At 39.7% G+C, this 16,457-nt stretch overlaps 1 protein-coding gene across 4 annotated transcripts in view; it reads left to right on the plus strand.

The window, feature by feature from the left end:
- botv (exostosin like glycosyltransferase 3) overlaps positions 1-16,457 on the plus strand; it is a 449,715-nt gene that overhangs the window by 401,451 nt on the left and 31,807 nt on the right. For all 4 annotated transcript variants that reach the window (XM_068385646.1, XM_068385643.1, XM_068385647.1 and 1 more), the window contains exons 9-11: positions 2,775-2,899; positions 13,906-14,054; positions 14,264-14,368. In XM_068385646.1, coding sequence (XP_068241747.1) covers positions 2,775-2,899; positions 13,906-14,054; positions 14,264-14,368 — 379 coding nt within the window. The remainder of the gene's footprint in view (positions 1-2,774; positions 2,900-13,905; positions 14,055-14,263; positions 14,369-16,457) is intronic.

Below are 16,457 nucleotides of genomic sequence, written 5' to 3' on the forward strand. Positions count from 1 at the left end.
ACCAGTTCTTCTTTTGGTCCCTTCTTGAAGATTGGAGGAATATTGCCTAGTTTCCATCCTTGTGGTGCCTTTCTTTCGTTGGCTGTCTTTTGGAACAATTTGTAAAAGTGTAGGTGTTATCTCTTCTAGTTCTGTAATCTCTCTTGGATGAATATCATCTGGACCTGGTGCCTTAGACTTACTGAGTCCTTTCATTTTATCTTTAACATCATCTATCGTAAATGTAATTCTATTTAATGGTTTTGGTCCTTCACATTTGATAGCTGAGCTGGTTCGGGGAGGATTGTTGATTCTTTCCTAGTGAATACTGTTGTGAAATATGCATTTATCAGTTCGGCTTTTTCCAAATCATTTGTCATAAGATTACCCTCCGAGTCTCTTAATGGGCTAATGTTGTTTTTGATTGGTTTTCTACTGTTGCCAAATGCAAGAAATTCTTTTGGGTTTTCTCTACTAGCTGATGCTACTCTTTTCTCGTCATTGGCATTTCTGACTAGTTTTTCTACTTTTCGGCTTAACTTTTTGTGCTCAGAAATTTCATGAATTGAAGGCTGTGGACCCATTGATTTATATTTCCTGTCTCTGCTTCCTATAGCATTGGCCATTTTTCTGTTGAACTACATAGGTTGTGGAGTTCCATTTTATAAAATTTTTCTTTGCGGAATACATTTAGCCCTTTTTTTCTTTATATATTCCTACAAAGGAGTTCCTGTTTCGTCGTATTCTAAATTTTTAGTGTATTCCTTCAGTTTTATCCAGTTACTCCATCTGTAGTCTAATGTTTTTATAATTTTCCCTTATTTTAGATGAATATTTACCAAAAACCTAACTATTCTGTGGTCACTTTCGTCAATATTTTCGCCTACTGAAACACTGGATACTAAATTTTCTTCTGTTGTTAGCACGATATCTAGTATGTTGGTTCCTCTAGTTGGTTTATCTACCCATTGATAGATGAATTCATTGTTGACAAATTCTAGTAGCCTATGTCCCTCTGTGTATGATGTAGAATTCATAGTTTCCCAGTTTACTGTTGCAGTGAAGTCTACATTAGGACAGCTAGCTTATTGTTAACCTCTTGTCCAAGTTGTCTCTACAGCTCTTCATCCTTGTCTTATGTTTGATGTGGTGGTCTGTATATTACTAGTATGGACATGTTTTTTCCTATAGTGTTGATATTTGCACCTGTCACTTCACATTCGGTTTCTAACTTAATTACTATGGGGTTTAATTGATTTTTAACATAGAGCATTACCCCTCCACCTTTTTTGGTTAGGCGACCCTTCTTAAAAAGCCTGAAACCTGGGATTTTGTAGTCTCCGATAAAATCCTTTGTTTTTCTTGAATCCAGGTCTTGGTAATGCTTATGATATCTAGTTCCTCACTAGCTATCATTGCCCTGAAATTTTCCAATTTGTTTCTAACTGACTGAGCATTGAATTGTGCCACTCTGAGGAAATTCTCTGTCTTTATAATCTTCCTCTGTGGCTTTGCAAGTTTCCCTGATTTAATAGTGTTTTATTTTTATTTTTATCTGCATTATCCAAGTTTTCTACCAAAATTCCTCTTATTTGTAGTGGGAGGATTTTCTAATGGTTCTAGTTTGTTCTTGGTCTGCTGTATTCAAATAATTGTACAGTCTGAGATTAAGTTGGTTTCCGTATACTCTCTTACCTTCTTCACTAAAGTGTATCCCGTCTCTTTTGTATAATTTTCTCTTGTCACAAAGATCTATAAATTTAACTGTCTTTTTCTGTCATGTGGTCTTAAGCCTTTCGTTTATTCCTATGGCCTTACTGAGAGTGAAGTGACTGACAGAGAGAGAGAGAGAGAGAGAGAGAGAGAGAGAGAGAGAGAGAGAGAGAGAGAGAGAGAGAGAGAGAGTCTAACTATAGTGTTAATTTTTCCTTAAAGTGATTTAATTATTTTGACACGAGTACGCTATACATTGGGTCAGAAATCATCCCAGCGGCCACGGCAGATTGGTTTTACTATGATCCTCGATGCTTGAGCACAGAATTAAGCATTGAACAAATTTCCATAATGGCTGAAACTGGAAGCTTATCATAAAAATGAATCGTAAAAATTCAACAATATCCAAGCTAGACCTAGTCATTGGCAGAATCTTAGTTTTGCACTAATCGAAATAAACATGCCATTTTCTTTGATAAGGAATATTCGTAGATTGTCTTTTAGACCCCATAATAGACAGTGTAAAGGGTTTCAAAAACCCTTTATTCTGATGATACAGTGTATATTCTCCATGTTGTCAGATGTACTACAGATAGGTGTGAATTAAATACCTTTCAGAAAGGTGGTTTGAGCAGATTGGCTTTTATGGCCACCTTCTTGGACACTGACAACAGGTGTCACAGATCTGTGAACTATTCCTTTTGTAGCTAAAATGGAGCTATTAGCATCATCTTGCTGTTTGTAGAAATCTCGAAGAAGCAGCAATATGAACATTAGGGGAGGTTCATAGAAATAATACCGGAGATATAATGTACTGCAGTATTCTCATATCTGCTCTATCCAACAATTTATTTCTTCTCCCTCCTCCTCCTCCAAAAAGTCCAGATATTGTCACTTCTATGTCATGACTAACCTCATAACTTTGATAAATGTCTTAGGTTTCTCTTTATTCATATATCGCAAATCAGCGACCTCTCTTCATTCTTTCCAAGAGGGTTTGGCTCTTAAAAATCAAATGATCATGATTTGCCACCCAGAGCTGTCGTTTTAATTTTGAGTAACTATAGCTTATTCTTTTTCAGGGTATGGAGAGATGAGAGAGACCGTGTCGTAGGATTTCCTGGTCGGTATCATGCATGGGATTTGAATTATGGTGGCTGGCTTTACAATTCCAATTACTCTTGTGAACTCTCAATGGTTTTAACAGGTAAGGCAACAATCATTTGATAGCTAGATACTGAAATTCACATCAGGAACTGTTAGTGATTTTCAAAATTCTAAATAAAGACAATATAAGATTTTTATTTATTAATCACTATTCTGAGATTATAATCATGAACTGTATAATTGTATCATGTTTACTTTACATATGTATCAAAGTGTATGGAAAGAGTTCCTTATTCTTCATTTTTTTGTTCTTTGAGAAAACTTTATTGAAGTTAAATCTGGTATCCATGAGTGTAGCTCTACATTATTAAACAGAATATGATTTTTAATTCAAATTTTTGAAATGTTATTTTATTAGTTTAACCATATTACCGCTTCTACGGTTACTTGTTTAGTGATGCAGAATTTTAATTTTGAATTAGATAGTTGAAATAACAAAATTAGAGGTGATTATTTTTCCCAGTTATACAAATATGAGTCCTGTAAAATTGGGAATGTCATTAGTGGAGGCATTGAAATCTTTATCAAAGTAGCCCCATTCACTCCCCTGTCAAAGACTTCCCTTTTGACCTTCAGCTCAGGACTGAAAGAGAGGGTTGAGGTAGGAAGTAATTTTTAAAGGACTTTGGTTTGTATTGCTAGGAAAATACAAATTACTTTCAAGAGTTTGTATTTGTTCCCCCATATATACAAACCTATCATCCTTTAAAATAGGGAGACTCACTTGTTTGTGGGTAAGAAGCCCTCCTGTCAATCTATGGAGTGGAATGAAGCAACCACAATTTATTCCATCATAGGGAGTAGACTGATAGGGCCTGGACAGTACTTGGTTAAGTATTTGATGATATTATTATTATTATTATTATTATTATTATTATTATTATTATTATTAATATCTTCGCTACAACCCTAGTTGGGAAAGCAGATTGCTAAAAGCCCAAGGGCTCAAAAAGGAAAAATACCCCAGTGAGGAAAGGAAACAAGGAAAAAAATAAATTTAGAAAAGTAATAAACTATTAAAATACCATATTTTAAGAATCTTTCCCCTCAAAGGGATTATGCAGTCTGGAATAAAATATCTGGCACATTCAGTAAAGGTCAAGGGATTAATATACAACCCACCATCTTCTTCCTATCCATAAAGGGATGGGGAGAACCACTACTTACAGTTCCAGTCTAATGAGATTGATGCTCAGAAAAGTAGCTATTAATAATAATAATAATAATAATAATAATACCACCAGCTAAGCTACAACTCTAGTTGGAAAAGCCAGATTATATAAGCCCAAGGGCTCCAACAGGGAAGAATAGGCCAGTGAGGGAAGGAAAAAAGTAACCTATATGATAAATAATGAACAATAAAAATTGAATATTTAAAAAACAGTAACAACATAAAAACAGATATTTTACATATGAACTATAAAAAAAAACTTATGTTAGCCTGTTTAACATAAAAACATTTGCTGCGAGTTTGAATTTTTGAAGTTCTACCGATTCAATTACCCAATTAGGAAGATCATTCTACATCTTGGTCACACCTGGAATAAAACTTCTAGAATACTGTGTAGTATTAAGCCTCATGATGGAGAACACTTGACTATTAGAATTAACTGCATGCGTAGTACTACGAAGAGGGTAGAACTATCCAGGAAGATCTGAATGTAAAGGAGGGTAAGAATTAGGAAAAATCTTATGCTACATGCATAACAAACTATTTGAATGACGGTGCCAGAGATTAATATCTAGATCAGGAATAAGAAATTTAATAGACTCTTAAGTTCCTGTCCAACAAATATGATGAGAATCAGCAGCTGATGACCAGACAGCAGAACAATACTCGAAACAAGGTAGAATGAAAGAATAAAAACGTTTCATCAGAATAGATTGATCACCAAAAATCTTAAAGACTTTCTCAATCTCAATAAACCAATTTTTTGTGTGTGTGTGTGCAGTTGAAGAAGACAGACCTAATGTGTTTCTCAGAAGTAAATTTACTGTCGAGAATCACACCTAAAATTTTAAAAGTCATTGAGAGGTAAAGAAACATTATCAATGCTGAGATCCATATGTTGAGGAGCCACTGTCCTTGACCTACTTACAATCATAGTTTGAGTTTTGTTAGGATTCAACTTCTTGCCCCATAATCTGCACTGTGTACTAATTTTAGCTAGATCTCTACTAAGGGATTTACCAACCCCAGATCTACATTCAGGATATGGAATTGATGCAAAGTGTATCATCATCTGCATACGCAACAAGCTTGTATCCTTGAAAGGAAAGACTTGGTTGGTTGTCGACATCGGTGCGTTTCATAGCGTTGGTCACCTCAGGACCAACTTGTTTTGAGAATCAGGAAACCAAACCATCCCTCTTGAAACCCAGTTAGCTTACTGATTTGCTGGTGTGCCAAGGTCACTACCTTCCCACCAGACAGCACAAGACTCCTGTATTTATCCAAAGTCAGGATTTAATAACTTCATTATCTTTGCAAAGTATGTCACTGCGGCTGACCACTGGTCAAGCCACTAGACAGCTTGGAGGGCAGAAATCTCCATGGCCACAGACTCAGATTTTGAGAAGCATGTGGCTTCTGACTTAGTCCTCTAACAGTATGCCCATTGATGGGAAATCCTGGAGAGATGATTATGCCGCATGCTGGCACAAAGATTCTGTGCTACCTTGAGAGGCAGGAGCCAGGATCTTGCTCAACACATCTGGAAGCGAGAGAGTCCTTAGATCTACAGATCTAATTGTCAACTTGATCCAGGGCCAAACTGTCAAGAAATGACTTTGGCAGCTCCAGAGAAGGCCTCAATCCTTAAGAGACATCTAAGTGTCGAACAATGACGGAGTTTCCGCCTGAAGGTAGCGAGAAAATTGCCTCACAGTTTATTGCACTCACAAATCAGGAATAAGAAATTTAATAGAATGTAAGTTCCTGTCCAACAAATTATGATGAGAATCAGCAGCTGATGACCAGACAGCAGAACAATATTCAAAACAAGGTAGAATGAAAGAATTAAAACTCTTCAACAGAATAGATTCATCACCGAAAATCTTGAATGACTTTCTCAATAAGCCAATTTTTTTGTGCAGTTGAAGAAGACACAGACCTAATGTGTTTCTCAAAAGTAAATTTGCTGTCGAGAATCACACCAAGAATTTTAAGTCATAGAGAGGTAAAGAAACATTATCAATGCTGAGATCCAGATGTTGAGGAGCCACTGTCCTTGACCTACTTACAATCATACTTTGAGTTTTGTTACGATTCAACTTCATGCCCCATAATCTGCACCGTGTACTAATTTTATCTAGATCTCTGTTAAGGAATTTAGCAACCCCAGATCTACATTCAGGAGATGGAATTGATGCAAAGTGTATCATCATCTGCATATGCAAAAAGCTTGTTTCCTTGAAAGGAAAGACTTGGTTGGATGCCGACATCGGTGTGTTTCATAGCGTTTCACCTCAGGGCCAACTTGTTTTGAGAATCAGGAAACCAAACCATCCCTCTTCAAACCCAGTTAGCTTACTGGTTTGCCAAGGTCACTACCTTCCCATCAGACAGCACCAGACTCCTGTATTTTTCCAGAGTCGGCATTTGATAACTTCATTGTCTTTGCAAAGTACGTCACTGCGGCTGACCACCGGTCAAGCCACTAGACAGCTTGGAGGGCAGATATCTCCATAGCCACAGACTCAGAGTTTGAGAAGGATGTGGCTTCTGACTTAGTCCCCTAACAGTATGCACATTGACGGGTCAACCTGGAGATATGATTATGCAGCATGCTGGCACAAAGGATTCTGTGCTACCTCGAGAGGCAGGAGCCAGGATCTTGCTCAACACATCTGGAAGCGAGAGAGTTCTCAGATCCACAGATTTAATTGTCAGCTCAATCCAGGGCCAAACTGTCAAGAAATGACTATGGCAGCTCCAGAGAAGGCCTCAATCCTTAAGAGGCATCTAAGTGTTGAACAATGATGGAGGTTCCACCTGAAGGTAGCGAGAAAATTCCCTCTCAGTTCATTGCACTCACAAATGGGTGCAAGAACCTCCACAAGTAAACACCCAAATACACTGTTGTCTGCCTCTGGGCTAAGATCCAGGACTGGTGGGTCAAAAGAATTCTGAGTACACTTGTACCTTGCATGGGTACAGGATTTGGCAATCTGCTCTGGAGACCTACTACCCCCCCCCCCCCCCACACACAAAAAAAAAAAAACAAGCAATCTGAACAATGCACAGAAACTGCAATGTAATTTAGGGCTGATGACTGACCAGGCCAACAGTCATGAGGGAGAGAAAGATCTCCAGCACCAATGAAAGCAGAGACAGGTACCTCAATCTCATCCCTCTGTTGATCGAAATGGAGAGGGAATGTTAACCCGTGCGGTGGCCCCTCAACCACTGGCAAGTGACCATCGGGTGTGCAAGAGGTGCCATCTTTTTGACACGAGATACAGCAGTATGGAGTTTAGAGGCAGGAGCACAGAACACCGTCCAGGTACGAAAGATGAATAAGGGTGCCTGAGATCTTACAGCACATAGCCACAGAAGGTGTACACAGATTTGGTACCTGGCTAGACCTCCCTGGTGTCCCCCCCCCCCCCCCCCCGAGGAGTGGTAATGTCGTCAAGAGCGTTGGTCTTGCTGCAACTACATCCGTCCTCCTCCTCCTCCTCCTTCTTCTTCTTCTTCTTCTTCTTCTTCTTCTTCTTTTTGTTGTTGTTGTTGTTGTTCTTCTTCTTCTTCTTCCTTTTGTTGTTGTTGTTGTTGTTGTTGCTCTTCTTCTTTTAATTGTTGTTGTTGTTGTTGTTATTGTTCTTCTTCTTTTGTTGTTGCTGTTGCTGTTGTTGTTGTTCTTCTTCTTTTTCTTTTTCTTCTTCTTCTTATTGTTGTTGTTGTTGTTCTTCTTCTTCTTCTTCTTCTCCTTCTTCTTCTTTTTCTTGTTTTTGTATTTGCAACCTGGACTGAACCACCCTATTGTCATCCATCCACACCCCCCCCCCCCCCAAGGAGTGGTGATGTCGTCAAGAGCATTAGTCTTGCAACTACAAATGACTTTCTTCTTCTTCTTCCTCTTCTTCTTTTTCTTCTTGTTCTTGTTGTTATTCTTCTTCTTGTTCTTCTTATTCTTCTTGTTATTGTTGTTGTTGTTCTTCTTATTCTTCTTGCTCTTCTTTTTCTTGTTTTTCTTGTTTTTCTTCTTGTTGTTCTTCTAGTTCTTCTTCCTTTTGTTCTTCTTCTCCTTCTTTTTTCTCGTTCTTCTTCTTCTTCTTCTTCTTCGTCTTTGTCTTTGTCTTTGTCTTTGTCTTCGTCTTCTTCTTCTTCTTCTTCTTCTTCTTCTTCATCTTCTTCAAATTAGAAGGAGCATGAGATGAGGGAGATGAGGGAGCTTGTATCTTCCTCTTACTAACTTTCCCCTAAGGTTCTACAAGGAAATAAGTTGAGGTCTGCGTGGCCATCAACAGGAAAGCTCCCTGGAGCGGGTAACCACACAGGTTGCTCCAATAAGAACCAAAACACTGGGAACACTGTTACAAGGGAAGCAGCAGGCACATTCATTGGCACTCATAACACACGCTCATGGGCTGGGGTCGGAAGGTTGTACAAAGAGGAAGGGAGCCAGTGAGGGTTCTGCAGAGCTATTTGAAGGGGAACTAACACCCCAGGTCTGAGTGTTAGCAACTTTTTGTTAGCACTGGCAGGAACAAGAAAGAGGTGCCGGCTTTGTGAGACTATCTGTACAGTGTACGTCTTAACTGCTCAGAGAGTTGAGGTATCAGCTAGGACCACCACTTTAGGAGTGGTGGTCCTAGCTGATACCTCAACTCCTGAGCAGTTGAGACGTACACTGTAAAGATATTGTCACAAAGCCGGCACCTCTTTCTTGTTCCTGCCAGTGCTAGTCTTAAGGGGAAATTTTCATTCGGTGAAGTGTTGAATGATTGAGTTTGGAAACACCAGACCATCTTCATGTACTTTTGCCTATGGAAGTATACCCACAAGTCTCTTGACACCTTTATGCTTGGTCCTTCAGTGGCTGCTCAGTTAGTTGTGTAACCAGGGCAGCTCCCACATAGGACAGGAAGAATCTTGTCTCTGGTATTATTATTATTATTATTACTAGCTAAGCTATAACCTTAGTTGGAAAAGCAGGATGCTATAAACCGAAGGGCTCCAACAGGGAAAATAGACCAGTGAGGAAAGGGAAAAGGAAAGAGAGAATAGTATGCCTGAATATACCCTCAAGCAAGTGAACTCTAACCCAAGACAGTGGAAGACCATAATACAGAGGCTATGGCACTATCCAAGATTAAAAAACATTGTTTTGATTTTAAAGTATCCTTCTCCTAGAAGAGCTGCATACCATTGCTAAAGAGTCTCTTCTACCCTTACGAAGTGGAAAGTAGCCACTTAACAGATACAGTGCAGTAGTTAACCTTTTGAGTGAAGAAGAATTTTTCGTTATGTTAGTGTTGTCAGGTGTATGAAGAAAGAAGAAAATGTGTGGTAGGCAATATAGAAAAAGAACAAAAGGAGACTTTTTTTTCTCTTTGCCCCTCCCAGCCTGACGAGGGATTCAGCCAATTTGGTTGGTACTACCATGGGGCCACACTCCACCTTCCCCTAGTGTCCACCACAAATGAAGATTCATATGCTGAATCCCCTACTGCTGCTACCTCAGCAGTCTCCAAGGTGACCGGAGGAAGCAACACGGCTTATTGGAACTGTCACAATCGCTCGCCATTCATTCCTATTTCTAGCACACACCTTTGCCTCGCTTACATCTATGCTTCTATCACCCAGAGCTTTCTTCACTCCATCTATCTACCCAAACCTTGGCCTTTCTCTTATACTTCTCCCATCGACTCTCGCATTCATCACCTTCTTCAGCAGATGACCATTATCCATTCTCTTTACATGACCACACCACCCAAACACATTCATAACCACTCTAACTGCTAATTCCTTTCTTACACCTGGTCTCACTTACACTACTCCATTCCTAACCCTGTCTAATTGAGATACACCAGCCATATTCCTCAGACACTTCATCTCGAACACATTCAATTTCTGTCTCTCTGTCACTTACATTCCCCACAACTCCGATCCATACATCACACTTAGTACAATCACTTTCTCATACAGAACTCTCTTTACATTCATTCTTAACCCTCTATTCTTTACCACTCCCTTCACTGCCCCCCAACACTTTACATACTTCATTCACTCTGATGTACATCTGCTTCCACTCCACCATTTACAGCAACAACAGACACCAAGTACTTAAACAGATCTTCTTCCTCAAGTAAGTCTATATTCAACATGGTATTCAATCTAGCACCACTCTCACTCCTTGTGCATCTCATAACCTTACTCTTACCTACATTAACTCTCAACTTCCTACTCTTGCACACCATTCCAAACTTTGCACTAATTGACCCAGCTTCTCCTTGAGTTTGCAACTTGATAGTATCATCCACAAACAACAACTGATTCACATCCCACTCATGATCATTTATTTCTATCAGTTCCACTCGTAGACCAAGCACTTGTGTATTCACTTCTCTTACAATTCCATCAATAAGCAAATTGAACAACCATGGCAACATTGCACATCCTTGTCTCATCCCCACTCTCACTGGAAACCCCTCTCTCACTCATTTCCTATCCTAACACTCACTTTACTGACTATGTATAAACTCCACTGCTTGCAACAGCCCTTCACCAATCCCTGACCCCACCTCTAGTCAGCCACCCTCTTTGTCTCTGCTACATTACATTTTATTTTCACATTTTTCTCTCTATATCTTTCATACTTCTCTACACTATTACTCTGCAGCCTTTCTTCAAATGCCTTGTTTTTCTCTTCCACTTGCATATCACTCCTTCATTCCACCATTCACTACCCATCCTCATGCTACCTCCAGCAATTCTCTTGCCACACACATCACTTGCAAGTCCAACAAAATTTTCTTTTACTAACTTTACAGTATCATCTGCAAACAACAACTGATTCACCTCCCATTCATGATCACTTACATCTATCAGTTTCAATCATAGACCAAGCATTTGTGCATTCACTTCTTTTACAATCCCATCAATAAGCAAATTGAACAACCATGGCAACATCGCACATCCTTGTCTCATCCCCACTCTCACTGGAAACCCCTCTCTCACTCATTTCCTATCCTAACACACTTCACTGCCTATGTATAAACTCTTCACTGCTTGTAACAACCTTTCACCAATTCCATATAACCTCATTACATTCCACATCACTTCCCTATCAACTCTATCATAAGCTTTCTCCAGATCCATATATGCAATATTCATCTTGCCTTTTGCTAAATATTTCTCACATATCTGCCTAACTTTAAAAATCTAATCCATACATCCCCTATCTCTTCTAAAACCACCCTGCACTTCTAAGATTGCATCCTTTGTTTTATCCTTAATCCTGTTAATTAACACGTTACCATACACATTTCCAACCACGCTCAACAAACTAATACCACTAGAATTTCAACGTTCATCCCCATCTCCCTTACCTTTGTATAGTGGAACAGTACATGCATACACCTAATCCACTGGTACCATTGACAACACAAAACATATTAAACAGTCTTACCAACCATTCAAGTACAGTCACATCTCTTTCCTTCAACATCTCAGCCCTCACACCATCCATACCAGGTGCTTTTCCTGCTCTCATTCATCTAGTGCTCTCTTCACTTGCTCTCTTGTAATCTCTCTCTCATTCTCATCTCTCATCACTAGCACCTCAACATCTGCAACAGTAATTATATTTGCCTCCCTATTATCCTTAGGATTTCAGCAACCTTTCAAAATATTCAGCCATCCTTTTCCTTGCATTATCTCCTTTCAATAATATTTTCATCTTTCACTGTCTCGTAATTTCTTGGTGGACTCTTCTTTACTATCTTCACTTCATTCAAAACTACTAATTTTTCTCTTCATACGAGCGACCCAATCCCTGACCCCACCTCTAGTCAGCCACCCTCTTTGTCTCTGCTACCTTACATTTTACTTTCACATTTTTCTCTCTATATCTTTCATACTTCTCTACACTATTACTCTGCAGCCTTTCTTCAAATGCCCTCTTTTTCTCTTCCACTTTCATCTCACTCCTTCATTCCACCATTCACTACCCATCCTTATGCTACCTCCAACAATTCTCTTGCCACACACATCACTTGCAAGCCCAACAAAATTTTCTTTTATTAACTTCCATCCAGATTATTTGGTGTATGTGTTGGCAAAGGAAAAATGAGCCATAATTAAGGAAGGATCCAATGTAGTACTATTTGGCTAGTGAAAAGTGCCAATGACACTCTAGTGGTAGTGTCTCAGCAGGTGGCTGGTGCCTTAACTAACTTACTACTCATATTGTAAATATATAAGTCTAGAATGTAAAGTAGGATAGGCTTTTCTTCATTTTTCTGCCCCCCTCATCTTTTTGTGGCAAAGCAGTCGAAAATGTTACACGCTGGACCTCACTTGATTTCAGCTAGTTTCACTTTTGAGGTCCATTCTTTAATCTAAAGAAGTAACTCCTCTCAGTCTCCCTAGCGAGGGGAGGGATGATGGAATTTATACCAACCATTGATCATCATACGCCAGGTATATTATTCCAGAGTGACATCCCCTTTTGGAAGAAGGGATTCCTCAGTTGACCATGTATAATTCATCTTGAACAAGCCAATCCCTATCAGTCTACTCATCCCTATAAGAGACAGGTAGGAGATTGCTGGAGTCATTTCCTTCGCTCCCTTACACAACCAGGTAGGTTGACATTTCCAAGGAAGAAAAAGAACCAACCAGTTCAGATTTAGGGGGACTTACAACCCACCAAGCAGTGAGTCTCCCTGTTTAAAGGTTGAAAGGTTTGTATATGCATAGGAATAAATAAAAAAATTTCAAGTACATTAATACAGTATGTATTTTTCCTAGCCTTGTGAACTTGAGTCCTTTAAATCAAGCTTTCCTCCTCAACTACCCCTCTCAGTCCTGAGCCAAAATGAAAAGTGAAGGCCTTCCGACAGGTGAGGGACAGGGCTTCTTGCCTGCCACATGTCGTTAACTACCTCATTAATGAACTCAATGGCTATTCCAGCTTGCTCTGAAAACATCTACTACAGTAATTTAAAGGACTAAGGTTTGTTTAGCTAGGAAAAATACCAATTACTTTATGAAAAATTTATGGATGAAAGGTTTGCATATGTGTAGGAACAAACAGGGTTTTGCTACAGTACAGTATACATATACTGGTACTGTACTCTCTTTACAGTAATTAATGTCAGAATATGTTACATTACTAAATGTGTCACATCTGGTCAAGTTGTGTTACAGAAAACCTGAGTTTTTATTATTAAAATAAAGAGAAAATTACTCTAATTAAAGTATTTTGGAAGTATAGGTATGTCATTGTCATAGAATACTTTCTGGTTAGCTCTAAGGTTGTAGCTAGAAATAGTTGCCAATTCTGTTTACTTTAAATCTGGAAACAAAGAATATCATGAACCACTAAGTTTAGAACTTATGACATTAGACATATACTGTAGTAGTACCAAATTTATGTGAGATTTGTGCTACTATTAAGTGTTTTGCATAACAGATGATTGTATGTAGAAATATAGCATTATGGACAGCAATTCCTGTGTTTAATATAAAGGAAGTGTTGTAAAGGCATCATTTTTATGGATGTAGACGTAACAATACAGTCATTGATCTCAAATTTCATATATTCCCAAAGACTTTAATGAGTGGGACATGTAATGTGTATGGAAGAGGATCAAATGTTGTTTGTGAATGAAAGGTTTGATTGGAAGGGGGTAAGACCAGGGGTAATATCCAGATGATACATAAGCAACCAATGTATAAAAAACAATAACATAGAGGGGTTTATTACAAGTGGTATTTTGCTACCATGAAACTCAACAGCAAGTGGAGTAAATGATTGAGTAAAAAAAATTTTACTACTTGAATACTATTAAGCTTTTAAAATTCTTTACTTGTAGGTGCTGCCTTTTTTCACAAGTACTATGCTAACATGTATTCACATGTGATGCCACAAGCTATCAGGGATAAAGTAGATGAATACATGAACTGTGAGGATATTGCAATGAACTTTTTGGTATCTCACATTACTAGGAAACCACCTGTTAAGGTAAGTGATATACAGTATACAGTACTATACTGTATTTAGTTAGAAATTGCTTGATTTAAAAATTATATTGAAATTTTGCTTCTTGACATTATTTCTACAAGTTTTTTTCAATAGCAATAATATTTTAGACAGAATGAGATTTTATTATATATTAAGAGGAAAGTTAGTACAAATCTGTGATATACTGAATATTTGTCTATTTAAAATAGGTAACGTCTCGATGGACATTCCGCTGCCCAGGTTGCCCAGTTTCTCTATCTGAAGATGATTCCCATTTCACTGAAAGGCATAGTTGTATAAACTTCTTTACTCAGGTAAGAACAGATTCGAATTACCTAGTTTTGACAACATTTCTAAAATTTGATTTAGAATATTAAGAAAATGATTGTACAACTCAATGGATATGGAAAATCTTAACGTAATAGGAAATATAGGCGCATTAACCATGTAATAAATTTATTCAACATTTACCTCAGCACTTTATGGTTTGCTCTATATAGAGTAACATTGTAAATTGCATTATTAATCAGAATGCTTTGTATGTTTAATAATTTCAATATCTAATTTTAAAAAACTCAATCAGTTCAGACACAAATACAAACCCTCGTTCTTTATGTAGGAGTTAAATTTTACTCAAGCTGTCGTTCTGGGCACATAAACTTTGAACGAGGTGGCAACCAACCTCCCGGCAGTAACATGGGTAGCGTGGAAGAACCCAGGTCCACCCTCTCACTCCCTACCTCAAACACATTTGATTTCGTCACAGTAGAGAGCAGACATCTATACTGATTTTGTTTTCTTTTTCTCTTTGCAGGTCTGACTGTAATGTTTTCTGAGGAAGCACCCTGCAAGTATATCCGGGCAAGACTGGCTATACTTGTGGCACATTCCAGTCCTCCTTGGAGGAGGATCCTCACTAGCTTTGTCTTGCACAAAGTTGTCTCCATGTGGCGAGTGTCAGGAGTGACCATCCTCTCAGTGAGAGCAGTTCTGCCGGAGCAGGAAGAAGAAGTCAAAGAGGGATTCTTTGCCGCAAGGTTCGGCCTTGAAAGCTAAGAAACCCAGACTTTCTTCTTCTGAGGGAATTCCTCCACCTGCCTTTACCCGTTCAGTCTTCTCCAAAAGATAATCAGCTAAGAGTGATAAGCTTTTAACCCCCGAGTGACCTTCAGATTCGGAAGGCCCTGTTACTTTGCCTGGTCAAGTAGCAGCGCCTTACTCCCATGGGGAGTTCTTGATGCTTTGCGTCAGTTGTGGCCGTCCTTGGGACTCAGATTCCCCCTTGAAGAACCAGCTTTAGGTATTTTCGAAGCCTGGCCCACAACAGAAATCCCCTTCTGTTCCTGCGGGCATTGGCCTCAGCCCTTCCCCCTTTCGGCACCTTTCGTGCCAAAAGGGAGTCCCTTCTCTCTGGCCCCGTGTCTCATGCCTCTATTTTCTCTGAAGTTCCTCCTCCATCTTAAGTTTTGCAGGTTGTCCCTCTCAAGGGTAATAAACGTCTGGTCTTAGCTCGCTCAGCAAGATCTTAAGACATCCTCCCGCCTTAGAGCATGCACATCCTGTGGGGAACTTCGGCGGACACCCTCGTGGATGTGAATGGTTGCCCTTGCTTGAGAGGAACCCCCCTCGAGCTGCTCGTAAGCGTGCTCGCAATTTGGAGCCTAGTTGACCCCCCATCTTGCCATTGTGGCTTACAAAATCCCACCGAGCTTCACTCGCTTGCACCCCACAGTGTGTTCACCCAGGCACCCCACCTTTTCAGTGGACTCTACCATTGAAGTGAGTAGAGCTGTGTACCATTCCCAGTCATCCGCCTTGGCCTCGCTCGCATCCTGCCAAGCTCACCTGGTCCTTTGAGGTCTGACATAAAGCTTATGTTTGCGAGACCAGAGACCACCTCATGCGAACAGCGAGCAAATTCCCAAACTTGCAGGCAAGATGACACGTCATCCATGTACCCAGCCAGCCTGAACCATTTGGGATCCCGATTAAGGGTGAAACCAGGAAATTGTCCAAGCAGCCTTAGCCACCCGAGCAGCTCCGGTTGGGACTTCGGCTCTGTCGGTCCACTCAAATGATCTAATTTCAATCCCTGTGACAGCAATGGTGTCTCCAGGGAACTGTAGGGCTCCCATCGACCTGAGGCGGCAGTGCACAACATCAAATTTTTGTGCTTCCCCTGCCCTTTAAGCACCTCCGCCAACGCTGGCCCCCCTTGTGCTCACCATCCATACATGTTTCCAGAAATTTAGGCTGCCAGGGCAATCTTTTCGGAGCCTGATCCCATGTGGAAAAGGCTGGGTCTCTTTCTATCCAAGATCCATCAGAGCAGTCAGAGGTTATAGCTGGTCTCTGCCTCCATGAGGCAGCCTTCCAAGGACCAGTAGGGGATCAAGATCTCTA

The sequence above is a fragment of the Palaemon carinicauda genome, chromosome 13, assembly GCF_036898095.1.
Source record: "Palaemon carinicauda isolate YSFRI2023 chromosome 13, ASM3689809v2, whole genome shotgun sequence".
Lineage (NCBI taxonomy): Eukaryota > Metazoa > Arthropoda > Malacostraca > Decapoda > Palaemonidae > Palaemon > Palaemon carinicauda.